Source organism: Poromitra crassiceps (assembly GCF_964638095.1).
Source record: "Poromitra crassiceps genome assembly, chromosome: 22".
In the NCBI taxonomy this organism is placed as follows: Eukaryota; Metazoa; Chordata; class Actinopteri; order Beryciformes; family Melamphaidae; genus Poromitra; species Poromitra crassiceps.
The window spans coordinates 1,798,552-1,819,109 of NC_139647.1; the positions used below are offsets into that span (position 1 = coordinate 1,798,552).

Below are 20,558 nucleotides of genomic sequence, written 5' to 3' on the forward strand. Positions count from 1 at the left end.
ATAAAATTGAGTATGTGGGCAATGTTTGTTTGTTTGTTTGTTTCAACTTCTGTGTTCGGCCACAGATCTGCCGTTTTACGTGCGATCGGGCTGAAACCTTCAGGGTGTGTAAAGGGCACCTGTGCGGGTGACCTGACGGAGGCGGATTTTTTAATTAGGGCTGATCAATTGCCCTAATGCTGAGGCTATAGTTCAGTGATGATGTCATCAGTGATGTCATGATCAGTGTGAGGCTATAGTGGTGGGAGTATAAGTAGGTAGAATTCGGGAGGAACCAGACGGAGACGATGGCTTCCGCCCCTGGACTCTGCGGGTGACCTGTCTGACGGAGCCGGATTTTTTTAATTAGGTGATTGCCCTAATTACGACGTCATAGAGCAGACACGCAGTGGTCATCAGCGATGTCATAAGAGCAAGTGAGCTACAGGCGAGGCCGCGCAGACATCAGGGGCGAGGCCGCGCAGACATCAGGGGTGGCCAACCTGAGGCTCATGCTGCTCTTTATTCGTTCTTATGCGGCTCTTCAATTCACATCAAATTGTGTGTGCGTGTGCGTGTGTGTGTGTGTGTGTGTGTGTGCGTGTGCGTGTGTGTGTGCGTGCGTGTGTGTGTTGTAACACACTGCCTGTTACAAACCATGCATATGTAACTGCTTCAGTGTGAGAGGCAGCCACCTCAAAGCAAACATATATCTTGGAAACCCATTCAGTTGTTCCAAACAATTTGCCAAGCTCTCAGAGACAGTAACACTTGCATCATATCAAGTGGCGTGCTACATTGCATGTGCTAAAAAAGCCAGGTTCAGGGTTAGGCTTTGGGTTAGGGTTAGGGTTAGGGTTAGGTTTAGGTTTAGGTTTAGGTTTAGGGTTAGGGTGAAATAAATGTGACTTCCGGTTGACTTTGAACACACGTGATCCGGATCACGAACAAGGAATAGCAGCACAAACCTTGGCAGAGGTCTGCGCTCTCTGAGCCCTTCTAGTTTGTTGCAGTAATTATATAAAGCTAATCACAATTAATCTGACAACTGTTATATATTGATGTTTAAAATGTTTCACACACCATGTTTCCGCTCATGGCTCAATGACTTTAGTGAGTGAGTAGAGTACGGTAGTTATTGAGGACTGACCTTCCTGGGAGGGATTTCCTCCAGGATGGAGGCTCCGCTCTGCTGTCTCCTGGTGGAGAGAGGGTGGAACTGGCCACCACGCTTCTGATGCATCACACGCTGATGAAGAGGGGAATAATGTAATTCAAATTAATGACTAATAACACACACACACACACACACACACACACACACACACACACACACACACACACACACACGCACACGCACATTTGAATGAATGATTTATGTCCACATGAATACAAGTATGCAAAGGACATAAACCCTAACAATGCAATCAGATATTGGGAGTCAGTCAGTTACATAAGTGTCCAATCGGCAACCACAATAATGCATGCATACACATAGGATAACAACACACAGGACAATGGCAGGTTGACAAATACAGTTATACTGTAAGACAAGATACTGTAATGGTCACTATCCACTTCATGGGTACAAAAAGCAGCGCCTATTAAGCAGCTATTGAACAATATCTCACTAACTGCCTGGTCCTTCTCTTTGGGAGAGCAGCCATCTGAAGGCCTAGCTCTCACAACCAGCTTATGTACGTGACCCAGGCTGCCAAATATGAAAACTAAATGTTTACAATAACAGCTGTGTGTGTGAAGTGGTCTACTCCAGCTGTTGATATTTCATCAAAGGTACAGCCAACCTCTAGAACAAACACCTCTCTACAATTTTCACAATTTGATAGTGAAGATGACAATGCTCTCATCAAGAGCTACACTTTTAAATACTGCATGACAGACAGTGACCAGCTGCAGGGAGACATGTAAGCTTCCCTTGAAGTTTCAACTCAGTCCAGTCTATGTTGTTGCGCCCTCATGAGGTGACCTCAGTCATTAATTATTGGAAGTTGATGATCTGTACCACAGATATTCACAGTTGCTCTCACAGAGATACTGGGTACATGTCAAAACAAGGTAGGCAGGTGTGTTACAACCAGAAAGCACCTATAGGCCTGTATCTGACTGACAGTCCAGCCGGCCCCCACACTAGTCAACTCAGACACTTTCTGAACTAAATCAGCAATTTGAGCTTGCTGTTGCTTCAGTGTGCTCTCAACAAGGGTTTTCTGCTGCTTTACATTTAGCAGAATTCAAACTGGGTCGGGTGGGTTCGGGAAGCAGGGTTAGGGTTAGGGTTAGGGTTAGGGTTAGGGTTAGGGTTAGGGTTAGGGCCTCGTGCCACAACCCTGTACCAGTGGTAAATGTGCCCACAACCCCCTCCCTCTCGTGTTAAATTTGTTAATTTTCTTTTCAATTAGGATGTTGGCCGTTTTACCAGAGGTGGGGAGCATCCTGAAGAGCTGACTTAGGCAAAAATATCATTTTCGTAAAAAAGTGACTTAGGCCATTAGTTTAGCAAGGTGGTTTGGGACAAGTGACACAAATCAGACTTGGAGCGACCAGACTCATAAAACCAATCTGGATAAAGTCATTAATTGGTCACTAAAGTTCACAAATCAGATTTGGCCTCCTAGTCTGAACATGGCCTAAGTGGCAGTAGATCTAATGTGTTACCTTGAGGATGATGTAGCAGTCAGCCTCGTCACACCTGCCCTGGATAGCTTCCTCCACCTGCATGGGAACACACGTCTCTATTTGCCACACTGTCACTCACACCTTGGAACCTGTAGGGAGAAGTGGGAAAGAAATGCTCTTTATCTGGGACAGAAATGTTGTCTAAAGAAAGGTAGAAACCCTGAACCAAGATATCAACAATCACTACAATTTGTTTTTAAGTTTGAATGGATAACCCTGCTGCTGGTTGACCAAAAGCACACCTGAGGTATTAGCTGCTCTTGTATTGTTAAACAGAGCAGCTCCACTGAAGCAGTTGGGTTGGGTTCCTTTTTTTTTATGACCAAAGTTTTTATTTTATTTTCATATATTTCAATAACATGACGTCACAGACATTACAAAGACAATACATAAAGTAAAACAAGCATTTACTGATGCACAGTAATAAAAGTAGAAAAAATTAGAAATTAAAAAACATGACGAGACAAATAGAAAGAAAAACAAAAAAAATTGAAATGAAAAGATTGTGTACAGTATACATGACTCAGCTATGTTAGAAGTATTCAGGTAGTTATTGTTCACAGGTTTAAATGTCAGCAACATATTACAGTTTACAGGGGGTCAAAACCTGCATCATTATTGTATGGTGGTTACAGCTCTTAGACCTCATATGGGGCATCTTTTAGAGAGGGCATGAAACATACAAGCATAAGTCCAGTTTAAACAAATGATCTAGAGCTATTCGATCAGATGCTCCGTGTCCTCTCAAATAAGTAATTATAGTTCTGTGATAAGGTTAATGTAGTTTCCCCATATTGCATAATACAAGTCTAGCCTATTTACCATCCTATATGACAGCTCTTCATATGCTGCAACTACACTTAGTTGAGTAAACCATAGACTAGATGGGGGGAGGTCCACCGTCTTCCATTCTCTAACAAGGGTTTTTCGGCCCAGCATGATGGCTGTGAGGACCCACCTTATCTGTGGCTCTGGCATCCCCTTTAAGGGGGCAGAGTCTCCCAATATATATAAGCTAGGTGAAAATGGCATGTCAGGGCCCGTTACCAGTTTGATGTTTTCATGGATTGCCGTCCACCAGCTCTGAGCCTTAGGAGGACAGGACCACAGCATATGAACAAGCGTGCCCGGGGCCTCCTCACATCTCCAACAAGTTGGATCCTCCCTTAACCCCACCCTATGCAGTTTTGCAGGGGTCCAGTAGACTCTATTTAGAATCTTGAATTGTATTAGTCTTGTCTTAATCTCACGGGAAGATTTTTTCAAGTTTTACAGAATAGCATTCCATTCTGTATCTGTAAAAGTCTTATTAAGATCTACCTCCCATGTCTTTTTAAGACCGCTTGTCTGTTCCCCTGGCCTGTCCATCAGAGCAGAGTAGTATTTTGATGCTTCTTTGCCCTTTCCAGAGACCATCGGTTCCTTGATGGTTGTTGTTGATGGGGGGGGGTCACACTTCATTCACTTTCCCCATCTAAATGATCCTAGCTGGTCTGAGAGTGGAACCAGCAGCATTCTGGTTCCTGCTGTGCTTACCTCCAAGTACTTCTTCCCCCTGTGTGATGTCACTCATGTCCTTCAGCACCTGCTCTGCCTGCTCAGAGTCCTTCCTCCTCCTCAAGCTCATCTTCCTCGCCAGGCCAGGGGGTCACGTGGGCTGCCTGGCTCCTTGACATGCACATGACATGTGACATACAGAGTCTCCAGGAAAGACACAAACATGAATTGGCTTTCTGATAGTAGCAGAGGCACTGGCTCAAAATGTACTTTGCTTGTGTGTCGTCATGTAGGTAGACTATAAAACAACTACAATGTACCAATATGTGCAGCAGGCCACAGACACAGACACACACACACACACACACACACCTCCTCCTGTAGCTACAGGACGAGGCCCCAGACAGGTGGTTTTGTAGAGAGTCCATGTTGCAACTTGCCACCATCAGTATTTATATCATTATCATATATTATGTAACCTACTATGAGTGGACTTGGCTAACTTGGTAGGGTACTGACTGTGCAGTGGATGGCCTAGTTAGCAACGTTACAAAACAGTAGGCTACAAAGTTGTCAATGAAAATCCCCCCTTGACACCTCAACTCAAATATGTGCTTTCTTCTCTCTGAAGCTGGGGCATGTGGGGCTCCACTGTTTTCTCCTGACTCCTGACACATAAACAAAATGTAGCTCTTGGCTTGTTGACTGCTGTTTGTGACTCGACAGACTATTTTAGGCATTGTATTCCCTTGACATGTAGTTAGGCTAATTATTGTCTAGTACTACTGTAAGGTGAACATATAGCCTAGCTATTGTGCTATTAGCAGCTAAACTCGCTAGCTAATTAGTGCCAGTCATCCAACTAATAGCTAAGCTTGCTATTCGTTCATATACACAAAACAATGCCACAAACACACGATAAACACGTTATTGTTATGGATGAAATTTACAAGATACCTCGTCATCACTCCTTCCGTTTCCGACCTGTGTGTGTGTGTGTGTGTGCGTGTGTGTGCGTGCGTGCGCGTGCGTGCGTGTACGTGCGTGTGTTGCTGATTGGTCGGAAGTCGACAGACTTTTCAAATGTAGCGCCATTAGAGAGCCCCAGGGATGACGTATTTTTGTAGGCTGAATGCGGAAGTCCGACTTCCTGGTTCTTCACTGTTTCTGTCTATGGGATTTTTTAATGGGTTTTTGGCGCGATGCTTCAAATAATGTCTGTGGGCAACGCAAGTTTAATCAAACGCGAACCAAGGTTCAGCGGGATAATCTTCACACATGAGGACCACTTTCATGAGTTTTGTAGCGTAAATGCGAGCCCTAGAAGTAAAAAGCTCGAGCTAAGCTAATTCAGAACTACACACTGTCGCATAGGCTTCCACGTCACGTCAGCACTCAACCTGGACTGTTGTTGATGTGTGCACTGATTACCCCGGGCTGAACGGGGCTGAACCAGGTGAGGGAAAGAGAATTTCCGTGTTCGCCCTTTGAAGTGGTGACGTTATTGACGTATATATCCACATCGACTCAGCAGTGTAGTCTCATTTAGCCGTTTGCTAGCTAGCCGCCCGTTTAACGGCATGTAAAAGCTTCAAAACTCATAAAAGTGGTATTCATGTGTGAAGATGATGTTACTAAAGTCTGGTTCGCGTTTGATTAAGCCAGCGTTGCCCAGAGAGATTATTAGAAGCATCGCGCCAAAAACCCATTCAAAACTCCCATAGGCGAAAACTGTATGGAACCAGGGGCGTTAGCATCGATGATTTCCGGACTCGTTACTGGACCTCTCTATGGTGATGGGAATGCCTCCTTCTTGTGCTGTCGGAAATATCTAATTTACTACATGACTGCATATGAACGACCCAGCAAGCTTGTAAATATGACTGAGAAAGTTGTATTTTGCTTTAATATCCGTGATACGACGGATAGCAGGCAGAGAGCACGGGATATCAATATCAAGTACATGTTTTGTTTGTCGCTGGAACATAAAGTAGTCATGTGTCGCCATCGCCATCGCCAACGCGAGACGTGCGAGACTCGGCCCTTTTCCAGAATGACGAGTCTCGCGTTGTTTTGGCGTGGCGATCGGGGTTTACGCTGTACGTGAGGCAAGTGAAGGCAGCATGTGACACTTCGTGACCGCGCCATTTGGTACCCGGCCCGCGAGCGCGAGACACTTGACAGCAGAGCAGAGCAGGTACAGCAGCTCTCCGACGGAAACATCACGTTGTAGTTATAGTTAACTATGTATAGTTTCAGAAGTCTAAACGTCGAGAAAGATTCACATTTACTGTAAGTACTTGTAATGCACACACTTGTAACTTCGTTTTACGTTAGCTAACATTAACTTATGGCGGAATGAGGAGCGTGTGGTTGGAGTATGAAAGCGGGGGAAAAAGACAAAGAAAGCGAAATTTGATGAATCGAATGACAGAGACAATAGATCAGCAGCGTTACATGGTGAAAATTCCCCACCATGCATGTTGGAATTTGGAGCTTTGTCAGAGAAGCACATGGTGGCAAAGGCGATAGGCGAAGTTAAAGGGTTGACGTGAAAATATCGTGCTTGATTAGCCCCGCGAGCCGAAAGAGTTGTGAATGATGGGGCTAGCTAGGGCTTGATAGTTGAATGTAGGCCTACATCCAAGTCACAGATGGAAAAAGCGTTGAAGGTGTCGATATTGATTGTTTGGCGCGTTTGAAATGTTCCCACATGTGTTCGAAAGCACCAATAAAGGGTGTGGTGGTGGATGGTGTCTCCCGTAGAGTAGATGCAAGGAGATGTATTGCATGTAAAGGAGTCGTAGATAGCTTCGGAATGAAAAGGGTTGATCAAATAGTTGAGGAAAAGTATGAGACTCTGTCATGTGTCATGTGTAAAAATGGTTGGAAGTTTGGCCATAGCCATTTAATGTGTGTAGAAGCGAGTTTGTTCGATGTGGTAAATGTGTGGGAACGAGCTGCTAGCCCCTTTCAGAACTAATAGTCCGCATATGATTTCATCATCTACCGGAAATCATATGCGGACTAGTATGAGCTCTGAAAGGGGCTAGGAAGGAGCTAGAGTGTGTTCTTTGCAAAGGGAATCATGAAGCGCATGGGAGGGCAACTGTCCAAAGAGGAGGCAGGGAGAGATCTAGGAGGAGGCTTAGGCGTGAGGAGGTGATAAAGGAAACTAAAGAGGTCAAATCAGCCAGGAAGCTTGAGTTGTGTTTCTGTAAAGATCAAGTGAAGTTTTTGTCATTTTTGGCTAGGATAATTAACTGTATTGTTGGAGTGGAAAAGAGGTCTGAAAAAATGCACATAATGTGGATGCAGCGAGGAGATTTCTGGGGTGTTGGGGTTTCTGGAGATGATATGCAGAAGCTGTTGAGAGAAGCTTTTAGGCTCTCTCAAACATCTGGGAAAATTACAGCAGAATGGGAAATGGGTGTGAATTACATTAGATAAGTGGTTGGTTAAATCCAGCATTTCTTTATTTTTACACTGTAAATACTAGTTGACACGTTGAAACTGCTCAAATTCAGAAGGTGGCGGTAATGCACAAAAAGCTGTTTGCCAACCGCCATGCAAAGGAAGAAGAAGAAGACCACCTGCATCAACAGATACCAACAACATCAGTCTGCTAATGTTAAACTGACATGTTGTATGGAGCTTGATAGACAACTGAGTTAAGTTAGTAAAGGGGCATGGTGGCACACTGGTAGCACTGTCCCCTCACAGCAAAAAGGTCCTGGGTGTGATTCCCGCCTGGGACGCTGTGGGCGCTGACGGTGTCTCCCAGGTGGGGTCTTCAAAAAGTGTGGAGTTTGCAGGTGCTCCCCTGGGGTTTCCTGCAGATAGGAACCCCCCGCTAAAAACATGCAACAACAAAAATATATATACTGTGTATATACACACACACACACACACACACACACACACACACACACACACACACACACACTGCTTAACGGGCAGGGTCCTATTTTGCACTTTATAATTTGTGATTGTTTTTCCTGTATTGCTTGTCTTCTACTATTGATGTGACTGTGTGTTTGCTGCATAACTTGCAGTTGCACTAAGTCAAATTATGTTACAATTATGTTTAACATTAAATCAAATGGGAAAGAACATGAAAAGCCTGCTCATAATAGGTTTAGGCTTGTGTTTCCAGTAGTTTCCAAAATAACCCTAACCCTTTTTACAAAAATTCGCCCAAAAAATGTAGAAATATGACCTACAACAAACAGATGAACATAGATGAGTAGATGACATTCATTGTGAAATATATACACTTGTACTGATACATTATTTTCCGAACACTGCAAGTAGGCTATATTCAAAATATATTATGGCCCATGCCCATCCAACATTCATTTAAAGTGAATGACATACACATAGTACAAATACAATAAATGTTTTGGACAATTTATGTATAATTTTAAACACAACACATCTCTAAATATAGTCTGATGTACATTTAAAATGTACTCTATTTGTGTTGTGTCTCTTGTGGTTTCATCATACAGGTAACGGTGATGGCATCAGCCAACAAAAATGAAAATATTTTCTCCAGGCTGAGCTGTGCCAAACAATCTGACACACATATCAGTCAGAGTAACAAGAATGAGTGCCTGAAGAAAACGATGGAGGAGTTGTCTCATCAGAGAGGAGCAAAGGCGCGTGAAACGATGCTACTAGAGGTACGCTTAGGCATCAGTGATATAATCAGAATCACTTTTATTGCCACAGTTGCATAATGAGGACAAATATGTCAATATTTGTAATTTATAATAGTTTATAATAGTAGTAGTATAATAGTAGTAGTAATAGTCTATAATAGTAATTTATAATAATTTGTCTTAGTGTCTGTGTGCAGCGTAGCGGTCAGATCAATATACAGAGATAAAGAAGTAGGAAAGCTAGCTAAAGACAATCACAACGTTGCAAGTGCAATCAAATCAAATATATATACAATATGTACATGAGTGGAGGACTGTTCAGTGGATATTAAATATGAACTTGCATTGAATTTACATGAAATGTACAGTCTGAGTTAAATAGGCAGTGAATTTACAGTCAGAGTTAAATATGAGTTTACATTGAATTTACAGTCTGAGTAACAGTTAAATAGGTGTTAAATAAACAGTGAATTTACATGAATTTACAGTCCAAGTTAAACAGGCATTAGATTAGATATGAGTCAGTGTGGGGGGGGGGGGGGGGATCAGCTGAGTTCAGGAGGAGGTAGTGGGGTTTGTGGGTCCTTGGTGGAAGGGGTTTTCGGGCCTTGTAGGTGAGGCTCCTGCCTGTATTGGGACTCGTCTCCGTCTGTGATGAGCCCAATGAGGGTGGTATCATCCGTGAACCTCAGGAGCTCAGTAGTATGTTTGCCCAGCCTCACATGCTGCGTCCTGTCAGTCAGGAAGTCTGTGGTCCCTCTGCAAATGGAGTCGGGCACACCCAGCTGCGAGAAGTTGTCCTGTAAGAGGGCTGGGATGATCGTGTCAAAGGCCGAGCTAAAGTCCACGAACAGGACCCTGACATAGGTTCCTGCATTGTGCAGGTGTGTGAGGATGTAGTGGGAGGCCCATGTTTATGGCATCATCTACAGACCTGTTGACTCTGTATGCGAATTGCAGGGGGTCCAGGAGTGGGTCTGTGATGGATTTAAGCTAAGGTAGGACAGGACAATGCGCTCAAAGGACTTCATGACCACAGAGACCACAGGTCTTCTTCCGGAGGGGGATTATGGTTGATGTTTTGAAGCAAGCTGGTACGTGGCAGGTCTCCAGTGAGATGTTAAATATGTCAGTGAGTGAACACTGGGGCCAGCTGGTCAGCACAGTGCTTCAGGGCCCAGGATGATATGGAGTCGGGTCCTGCCCATTTTCTTGTTTTTTTGCTTTAATGTGTGCTGTTACTCTGTTCTTCACCCAGCATACGTCAACTAGCCTCCACCTAATAACATTATTATCTGTCACAGAGTGACACAGTGCTATAACAAGGTTTGTTTGATCAGAGCCGGGCTTTTTGTGAAACCACTATTTTCTCTGTGTTTGCTGGCAGAAAATTGAAACAATAAAACAGGAGAATCTTCGCCAACTGATAACCAAAGATGAGGAGATAACTTCTCTGTGGATGCAGCTGATTATGGAAGGAGGGGAGCAGGAGGAGCAGCTCAAGGAACATCTCCACTTCCTCCAGACTGAGATAGAAGAACTCTACAACAAGTTGACACCCCTCACAGCTCGCTGTCGGGATGCGGAGAGCAGAGCTGCAGGGCAGCAGGTATTAATAGGGTTCAATTCTTATGTGGGTTATTGTCAGTGTTGGGGAGTTCAATTACTAGTTTAACTCCAATTTGCAGTAGTTGGGTGGTAGTTTAACAATATCCAACTCTCAGTAGCTTTTTCAGTAAACTACTTTAGGTCATTTAAGCCCAGTTCACACCAAAGATTAGCAACGAGATAAAAGCGTCGCAGGGAAAAGTTGGAACGATGTAAACTGGCCCGTCTCATCTCAACTGACGGCGCCAGCAATTCAGCTTGTCAAGTCGCAGTTGCAAGTTTCAACTAGTCTTGTTGCGAATCATTGGTGTAAACTGGGCTTTAGATAGTTAATTACAATGTTGTTGTTGCTGTTTTTTACCATACAATATGGCACAATGCCACAGCTCAATGTTTTGTATGTTTGTCGTTTAATGACAATCACCTTTGATTAAAATCCCCTGTGGTTTGCAACCTATGTCTGTGATTGAATATTATGAATTTCCCTAGAAATGTACCATTTTCCTGATTCCATCTCAATTGCTCCCTCTCCTCTCCTTACAACACGTCCTCGCGCTGCCTTAAGTGAGGATTGGCCTGCCCTGGTGCCTAAATCAAACACACCTACACTTGACTCAGTGTTGGTTCAGTTGTACCTCCGAGTAACAATCTGAGATTCCAGACTCAGATTGTGATCATTTCTCGTGACCTAGTTTGGATGTAGTTGCACTACTTTATGAAAAGTAAGTTAAGCTGTAGATTACCTACTTTTCATTGGGAAGGTTAGTTTGCTAAACTACAGTTTTAAACCTCGTATTGTCCTCAAAAACCACATAACCACAAAGTGATTTTTTTTGCTGTGGGATTCTCACAGTATGGTATATGTAAAAGATTAGCACCAACATTGAGTTTGATAGAGTTAACATTCTTTTGTGCAGTGTCAAATTCCCCATTGTAAAGCCCCAAAAAGTGCTGTTTTTGGGCCTCCAGCTATATATATATACGGTTCAAGATACAGCATGCTTCAGCATGCGCTGGGACGCGTCATCAGTGATGTTAACTGGGGTCGTAAGGTGTTTCGGGTCTATCAAACATCATACACCCTCGCCCAGTAGACCCAGCCGAGGCCGATTAAGACCCCGACCCTCGTCCCAGAAGCAGCCGCTCACGGATCAGCCTTCCTACTCTGTCTGCAGCGTTGCCCGCGGAAGGGTATATATATATATATATATATATATATATATATATATACAGTATATATATATATATATATAGATAAAAAAAAATAACAAAACGCACGCATTTTATTACTTTCTCTGTGCTTTATAGGTAATAGGTATACTGTAGCTAATTTTAAGATTTTACTGGTCACAAAACTTTACTTCCAAAACTGACTTCATTTTGATGGCATCATTAGCAGCTATGCTACATCAGTGGCAAACTACAGTAAACTACAGTAACAAGGTACAACACAGAATTGGGTGAACATTTATACATGTACTTCATGGTGCTTTCATAAACAATCAAACCAGACCGGGTTAATTTGACCCGGAGGACTATTTTGGACTATTTTGAATAAAACACCCAAAATTCAATAGTTCAAATTGATTTTATTTGTGAAGAACATAGTATTGAACCACCCATGTGCTTTTCGAGCAATTTGATGGAAGATAACCAGGTTTCTGATGGAAAAACTTTTCATTCACTGGTTATGTATGGAGTATGCTTTATTGAGCTCCCTTACCAACTTCAGTGTTTACAACACTAGGTGGCAACAGTTGTTTTGAAGTGGTCTTCTCCTACACCCACTTGAACTGGCAATGAGAGGCTATTTCGAGGAAGAATATTGTTCTCCTTAAAAAGCACATTTCCTCATACAGAGCGCTGTGTGACAAGGCCATCACAGTGACATTACAGTCACAGGTCATATCTCTAGACCAGCCATGCTGCAGCCCATTTTGAAAACTGAAAATCTCCCACAGCCCACCCAACCCTTTAATCACAACTCTGATCAACACACGAGATTAAGATAAAGTATTTCCCTATATATATGTTTTATTTCATAAACAGAACTTGTGAACTGTGCAATGCATATGGGAAATGCAGCACAAATTAATAATCCAGCATAATAGCAAATGTTTATTGTTTCACTTTTGAAATAAAAACATACTTTTGATCACATACCTGACCGAGGCACATCACAAAGTGCACAAACAGAGGGCTGGAATGTTTGCCCAGCCCTAGAGTCAAAGGCGGAGCTAAAGAAACACTTAACACAATCCCACCTCCCCCCCCCCCCCAACGTTTGAAGGTATGATAAAATAGATACCGCCCAAGCCTCACAGCCCATCTGCAGTACCTTCATGGCCCACCAGGGGGTGACAGCCCACACTTTGGGAATCACTGCTCTAGGCCAGCCATTCCCAACCAGTGGGGCGGGGCCCACTGGCTGCCAAATCATTTGCAAAACATAAAAAGTTATTATTATTATGTACTGTATGATGTATGTTCGTTTGGACAATTGATTGCAATTGTGGGATCTGGGTCATGGGTTATTCATACTGTATAAAGCTGGACTGTATTTTCCTGTTGTGTCTTAGGACTGGGTTATTCATACTGTATAAAGCTGAACTGTATTTTCCTGTTGTGTCATAGGACTGCCGTTCAGATGCAGTGAAAGACTTCAACCATCACCTCGAAGAAGTAAGTATGGTTGCTACACAGAGCTGGAAAAGTTCTCTTCAATTAGTTTTGGTCCATTATGATCAGGACACACTTCTTTGCCTAATCAAAGCTTTCAATGAGATGATTTTGAATGACCCTAGTTACTTTTGACTTCTTGCTTTGTGGCTGTGCTTTAGTCTCAAAGTGAAGATGTGTCCCTAATGTGGATGTGTCTTGCTGAGTGTCTGTGCTGTGGAGCCACCCCCCCCCCCCCCCCCCCCTGGTGCGCCTATCTTTCTGTCTTCTTTCCCCATGATGTGCTTCTCACTCCCCTATTCACTTCCCCCGAGGCCGAGGAGAAGAACAGGCACTGGCTGGCATACAACCAGAAGAGAGAGGCCTATGTGAGGTCAATTCTGGACAGAAATTCGTGGCTGGAGCAGCAGCTGAACGAGGCTAATCAGACCCTCTCACAGCAGCAGCACAATGAGGAGCATTCAGATGGTGAGCTCCAGGGACAGTGGGCAGTGGACACTCACCACTGGGACATCTGCCTTCAAGGGACAACAAACTGTCACAACAAGGCACCCAATAAATCAAAATCCCTCTAGAGTAGTCCTCTGATCAATTTCAAATTATTTCTTATATTTCCACGTTATGTGTACGTATGCCATGCTGTATTTAACATCTTTGATCTTTTCCACCATGTTTCTGTCATGACAGAGAGGGACAAGAGAATTCAGATGGTGGAGCATTATGAGAACATGCTGTTTAAAACCAACAACCAGCTGAAGGTGCTGAGAGAGCAGGCCGACACAGCCCGCCATGACCAGAGCGACATGCAACGGACGGTAACAACAACACAAAACCGGTATGTCTGCTGCTTAAAGTCGGACTGAACCCATAGTGGCGCATGCGTCGGAGTCCGTTTCAGACTGAAAACATAACTTGTCTGAGATGACAGGTTGAGAAGGCGGGTCATAGTAGCATGTCGATGATTTGATTTGACAATTCTGGGGACTGGCTTTGGCATTGGCCAATCCTGGTGTGTTCCACCCCCAAATCGAGTGGGATTCAGTGTGTTGTCGTGCTACGCGAGTGGGATCCGCCGAGTACCAGACAGCCAGCTACATCTGTGTGGAACGAGCGGACAATCCGATGCATGTGTGCTGCCCGCCGGCCTGGAATCTCCGAGGGGCGACCCCTGACAACCAGGCTCTCAGGCGCACGCCATTATCGCTATTGCTGTAAATACAATATTCCTGGAATGCGAGTTTTAACGAGCCAGTTACACATCTTTGCATTCTCAGACATTACCATTTTCTTTATTTAGTATGTTCCATACAATTGGCCAAGTTAGTACCGTAAATTCCGGACTATAAGACGCACCGGTCTATAAGCCGCGGGACCAAAATTGACTATTTTTTTCTTCTATAAGCCGCACCGGACTATAAGCCGCGGGTGTTTTGATGTTTAATTACCATATGAAAGGGTTCGTGCACAGAGAGGAATGTCGGGAAAGAGATCGCTGTTTGGGGAAGCTCCCATTTATTAACATTTCAACAAAACAAAACAAAAGTCAGGTCACTAATCCCCAGACAAAATCACACAACAATAGGCTATATGTGCAGCAAACCTGTAACCAGAGAAGTCAAGTCACTAATCCTCGTCTTCCTCTTCTTCCTGCGTACTGAAACCACCAAAGTCCTCATCTTCAGTGTCGGAAACGAACAGGTTCAGGGTGGCTTCGTCAACCACTCTCCTCTCTCCTTCAGGTGCCATGGCACGAGTCCGATACCTCACGAGTCCGACACCTCACGAGTCCGAAAAAAGAGGCTAACTTCCCCCAGACCCTAACCCAAAACCTAACCTCTCCCACCCCCACGCCTAAACCTAACATCCCCCAGACCCTAACCCAAAACCTAACCTCTCCCACCCCCACGCCTAAACCTAACCTCCCCCAGACCCTAACCCAAAACCATGAGGTGTCGGACTCGTGAGGTATCGGACTAGGGGGCAGTCCCCGCGGTGTCATCCTCTTGATCCCGCAGCAGTCCAGCGTTTTGGAACCCGTTGGTAATTGTGGATGTTTTCACACTCCTATAATATTCCGTGATCTTCCTTTGTGTGAATTCGCCGAAGTTTGTGATTTTCTCCTGGTAGTCGGGAGGGAGTTGTTCAGTAGTTCTCCCCCGGACGGACAGTCCCTTTTGCCCAGGTTACGCGCGGCTGCTCTGTTTGATCGGCGGCTGCTCTCTTTTAATGCGAGATTGACTGCTTTCAACTTGAAAGCTGCCTCGTGTGAATTTCTGCGTACCTTCCCCATGGTAAGTGAGAGTGTTGCTTCTACTGCTCGTCTTGTGAATATTCCTTGATCTTCCTTTGTGTGAATTCGCCGAAGTTTGTGATTTTCTCCTGGTAGTCGGGGGAGGGAGTTGTTGCCCGAGTGGCCGTTTGCTTACCGTAATTACCATATGTAAGTGGTCACGCACAGAGGGGATTGTCGGGAAGAGATGGCTGTTTGAGGAAGCTCCCATTTACCGTATTACAACATTTCAACAAAACAACATAACACAACACCACCGTTGTTTATTTTTACAGTGCACACAGTGTCCGCGGTGTGGTGAAAAGAGGGCAAGAGAGGAAATTAAAACAGAAGTGGATTTATAGTTAGAAAGAGTGCTAAAAAAGAGAGATTTTATTTGTATTTTTTTTTTTTTTTTCTGAAAAAATCCATAGATAAGACGCACCGTTATATAAGCCGCAGGGGCCAAAAAACGGGAAAAAAGCCGCGGCTTATAGTCCGGAATTTACGGTAGTTAGTTTATGGACTAGAAATTCTGCCAGATGACAGGCACTAGGTGCCATTTTCTCCTTCATTTGGAAGAGAAAATTATCCTGAAATGAATATTTGATTGACAGCTGCATGTCGTGATATGATTGGTTGAAATGGGGTAGAAATGTGATAGTACTAGGTGACGTCAGCAAACTGTAGATTACTGTTATGAATGAAATCTTGAAAAATTAACTTTTGATGTGAAAAAGTGTGAAAAACTAAAGATTTTTTTTTTTTTTTGGCATACATTATTAAATAGGTGCACTGCATACCCAGGTATTTGAACTAAAATAAAATAAGTCATTTTTGGGTTCAGCTCAACTTTAAAAGTAACAAATATGGTCCTCGTGAAAGTTTGAGAAGGTGATGGTGCTGTCCAGCTGCATGACAGAGCGATGTATGGATGTGTAGGTGTGAGGAAATGCAGAGAGAGGTGGCTGCGCTGGAGGAGCAGCTGCAAACTGAGAGGCTGAGCAGGATGAAGAGTGCCCAGGAACAGGAGGCTGTCTCTGGGGATAGAGAGAAGGGGCTGATGGCCGAGATCAAGGTCCTGGAGTGCCGAGAGAGGGGGCTGCTGGCCGACATCAAGGCCCTGGAGAGCAGACTGGACGAGGAGAAGCGCAGGTCGGCTGACCACCTACAGCAGGTACAATATCATGTTGGTGATTGACATGTTCTCTGGCTGGAAATGAGGACAAGGAAGCCGCTATTGCTTCTTATTGCAGAACCCCCAAAACTGAATGAGTCTCCCCACAGGTGAAGCAACAGGAGGCTGTCTCTGGGGACAGAGAGAGCGGCCTGATGGCTGAGATCAAGGCCCTGGAGCGCCGAGAGTGGGGGCTGAAGGCCGAGATCAGGTTCCTGAAGGACACACTGGACGAGGAGAAGTGCAGGTCAGATCACCTCCTACTGCAGGTACAATCCTATTCTCCTATTTCTTTTCTTCTTAAACTCATACTGTATTAAACTTTTAGTATCTAAACTTTTAGTATCTAACTTTTAGTATCTGATTATTAAATGGAAATAATTGGAAAGACTCCCTTTTAATACAAAGACATTTAGCCTACGCTTATTTATTCATGGGTAAAAAAAAATATATATATTCAGAGATGCACCCACTATAGCAGTTTCATCTCCTCTTCATCAGTCATTTGAGCAGTTTGTCTTTGATAGTTCTGGGGGCAATGCCACAGCAACTGGACGTTTGAGCCATTTGTCCATGTTTGCTAGCTGACAGGTGGCTTGCGTGCAGTTTTGACATACGTGAACGTGACCTCTTCACAGAGGAGTGTACAGTGCTTTGGCACTAAAGCAAATTGAATAGAAAAATGGAATTGACACCTGCCGGGGGAAAAACGAGTTGCGGTCCACACGTACCATCTAGTCGATGGCTTTATGAAATGACATGGAATATCATTTTGGAAATCAATTGTAATCCCTAAACTTTTCGTGTACCCCCTGCAAGTTGCTCAAGTACCCCTAGGGGTACACGTACCCCTGGTTGGGAAACACTGGCCTACACTATAACCCCTAAACATACAAATATTAATTTGGGCTATTTAATAGAAGGAGCTGTGTGGAAATGTAATTTGAGCCTATTTTAATACAACGCAAGTTGTGCTGAGAGGATTATTTTCACCGGACTTGGTGACCGACATATTTTAATTTGTCGGTCTTTGATTAATTGTAAGGGTAAAAGTCTGGCAATTAGTGGATAACGGAAACCCTGCCTGGAGAAGCAGGTGTGGCTATAATGCTTTGTATCAATCCACTAAATCTTCTTCTTCGTCCTCAATTTAGATCCAATACACAGTAAATTGCACATGGGTATAAATAATAAGTATACAAAGATACACACGCACACACCACTCACCCCACAAGCGTCCACACTGCCATCATGCATGCAAACACGCACGCGCACGCACACACACACACACACACACACACACACACACACACACACACAGTGGTCAATTAGCTCATCATTAACTATACTACACACACTCCCCACCCTACACATGAGCACATGATTGACCATCCTTTAACACATTCACTGCCAGCCTTTTTTTTTTTTACTGTAGGTAGGTTCTGCCAGAGGGTTTTTTTGAGGATTCTGGCTCATCTTTCAAGACCCGAGGATTCTTTTCTGCTAAGATTTTGTGAACACACAATATCTCAAAAGAACTAATAGAATGTGTGCTTTCTCTGTCTAAAAGAGTTAGTTTGTAGAGTTAGTAGTTATGTAAGCATTAGCAGTTGAATACAGCATGGTTTCAGCGTCTGGAAATTTATTTTGAGATAAACGGCTTTTTGTGAAATTCGATAGAACAGTCACTTTAACCATTCATTTTTGGCATCAGTAAGACGTCAGACATCTAAACAATAGTTTTGAACAGTAATTTCCTCCATAACAGCAGGAAACCCCCCTCTGCTTCCAACTCCTCCCTCCGTGGGCGTGTCTGGTGGCTTTCAGCCTGCGTTTGTCACAAGCGAGTGTTCTGCTGCTGCTGCGAGTTTGAGCAGCCTCCCTCCCTGGCAGCGAGTGTGGATAGGGCTCACTTGTTTCTTGGGTTTGAGAGCTTTGATGAAGCTTTGTGCGATTCTAGGCTTTATGCTGCGTGTTTCAAAGTGTTTTCCACCCAGTCTATTTTTGGAATCCCCCACCGCCAGCTCCCAGCGCGATAATGCGCGATGAAAGCGTTTTCGCCAATCCATTTTACAGTAGAGAATGGTTTCCTCGCGCGTTACCCTACAGTTTTGGCTCTGCGTTTCCTAGTGTGGAGAGCACTGTCGCCACTTAGTGGGTCCGTGGAATGGGTTGTACACGTTCGCTGACTCCAATATTTTTATAGGAGACGTGGGGAGCGTTGATCCACGTCCCACCGTCAAATTTTTTTTTTTTTTTTTTAAGCCGAGATAACTCGTCCTTGGCAGTGAACCGTCGGATTCTGTAAGCCGAGATAACTCGTCAACGGCAGTGGACGTGTTAAGAAACCCTTCAATTTAATTTTGAAATGTTGGCAATCTGTATACATTTTAAGATCTGATGGTAGTGCATTCCATGTTTTTTTCTGCTCTTAAGACATCACTGATGAATGACATCACTGATGATGTCACAACTTCACATCGTATGACATCACTGATGACATCATCAGTGATTTATGACATCACTGATGACATCATGTCATCATCAGCAATGTCACTATGAAATCTTCAGTGGGACAAAAATTGATTGATTGATTGCCCACATTGCCTCTTTTATAGATAAGATAGATGTGATTATAGGCTTAATTGTAATGGTACATTTGTGAATTCTAGATCCAGATATCTTCTCAAGACCTTGAAGACCAGAGGAAAAATTGTTTGCTTTTGGAGGACATGCTGAAAGAAGCTAGCAAGGAGCGACGCAAAATGAGAGACAAGCTGGAAAAACAGGTTGGTATGGATAGAGCAATGGGCATTGACACAATTATTATAAAACAACTTTCTCAGTGGTAGAGTTAAGGTTTTGCTGGGTACATACAGTATTATAGATGGTACTGAACAAAGTTATCCATCCATTAGTTGTGCTAATATAAATGTATGTGATGGTTAATTCCATGCATGATAGAGAGACCGGCAGGAGCGCAGCGCTGACAGACGCCAGCCCTCCGTTTTCAGTGTGGGAGTCCGTGTGACATGCCCCCCTGGCGCCGTGCTGGAGGAAACATATCAGGAGTGTCCCAGCTGCCGAGCCCTACATCGCACCAGCCAGCACCCAGCACTGATGCCCCCCTAGACCACTGTCTAGACCTGAGTAGACTTTATGAAAAATTTGTTTTTATGCCTCGCCGGCAATAGCTGTGGCTGGAGGCATTAAGAGTTGGGGGTTGATGGGTGGGTAGAGTGGGATGTGGGAGGGGCCATAGCTAGGGATAGGACGGTCTTAGAGAGTCACGGTTTGCGGGGTGGGTGGTGGGAGGGGCGTGGTGAGGGCAAGGGGTGGGGAGATGTGAACGTAGCTAGGGATAGGGAGGTTTAATTTTGTAGTTTTAAAACACCTTGTTCTTATGTTCTTTTTTATATAGGTGTTTTTTTTTCTTCTTCAAAATAAATAATTCTGTTTGATACGGTCTTTGTCAGATCATGTCTGGATCTGTTGGTCCTTGTCCCTCACCCAGGTCTGACACTGTTCAAACCAGATCAATAGCTCAAAACAGATTGTAAGTTAATCCCTGCTCCATACTATTTACAGCAGCGGATTAGTATTGCTAGCTTGACAATATGGGAAGTCAAGAGGTCTCTGCGGTGACTGCAGGCTTTGAAAGGGAACGTGACACCGAGCGTTAACCTATAAGCTAACAGCGTTGGAAAAATGGTTTAGACATGTCTTACCTTTGAGGAACGTTTCATATGAGCACGCGTACAGTATTCATAGAAAGTTAGAATATGAGCTTAGCCTGTCTGAGAGGCAGACTAAGAACCGAGAGGGTCCTTTAAACTAAGACCTATAAATACTGTAGGAGACGGGAGCAGGTGTGTAACTTATTGACAAACCACTGCAGTATTTCAGGTGGCGCAATTACTATGCATTTAATAATAATAATGATCCATTCAACTTATATAGCGCTTTTCTAGATACTCAAAGTCGCTTC

At 43.9% G+C, this 20,558-nt stretch overlaps 1 protein-coding gene across 1 annotated transcript; it reads left to right on the top strand.

Annotated features, from left to right (window-relative positions):
- Positions 1-7,261: 7,261 nt before the first annotated feature.
- On the top strand, positions 7,262-19,702 carry LOC310796078 (centrosomal protein of 55 kDa-like; the record flags this gene model as incomplete). The annotated part of the gene is made up of 10 exons (XM_083658229.1): positions 7,262-7,327; positions 8,685-8,858; positions 10,225-10,446; positions 13,080-13,127; positions 13,439-13,592; positions 13,812-13,959; positions 16,336-16,570; positions 16,681-16,839; positions 19,243-19,359; positions 19,535-19,702. 10 exons carry the CDS (start codon positions 7,262-7,264, stop codon positions 19,700-19,702), a joined length of 1,491 nt encoding a protein of 496 aa, XP_083514355.1.
- Positions 19,703-20,558: the final 856 nt, after the last annotated feature.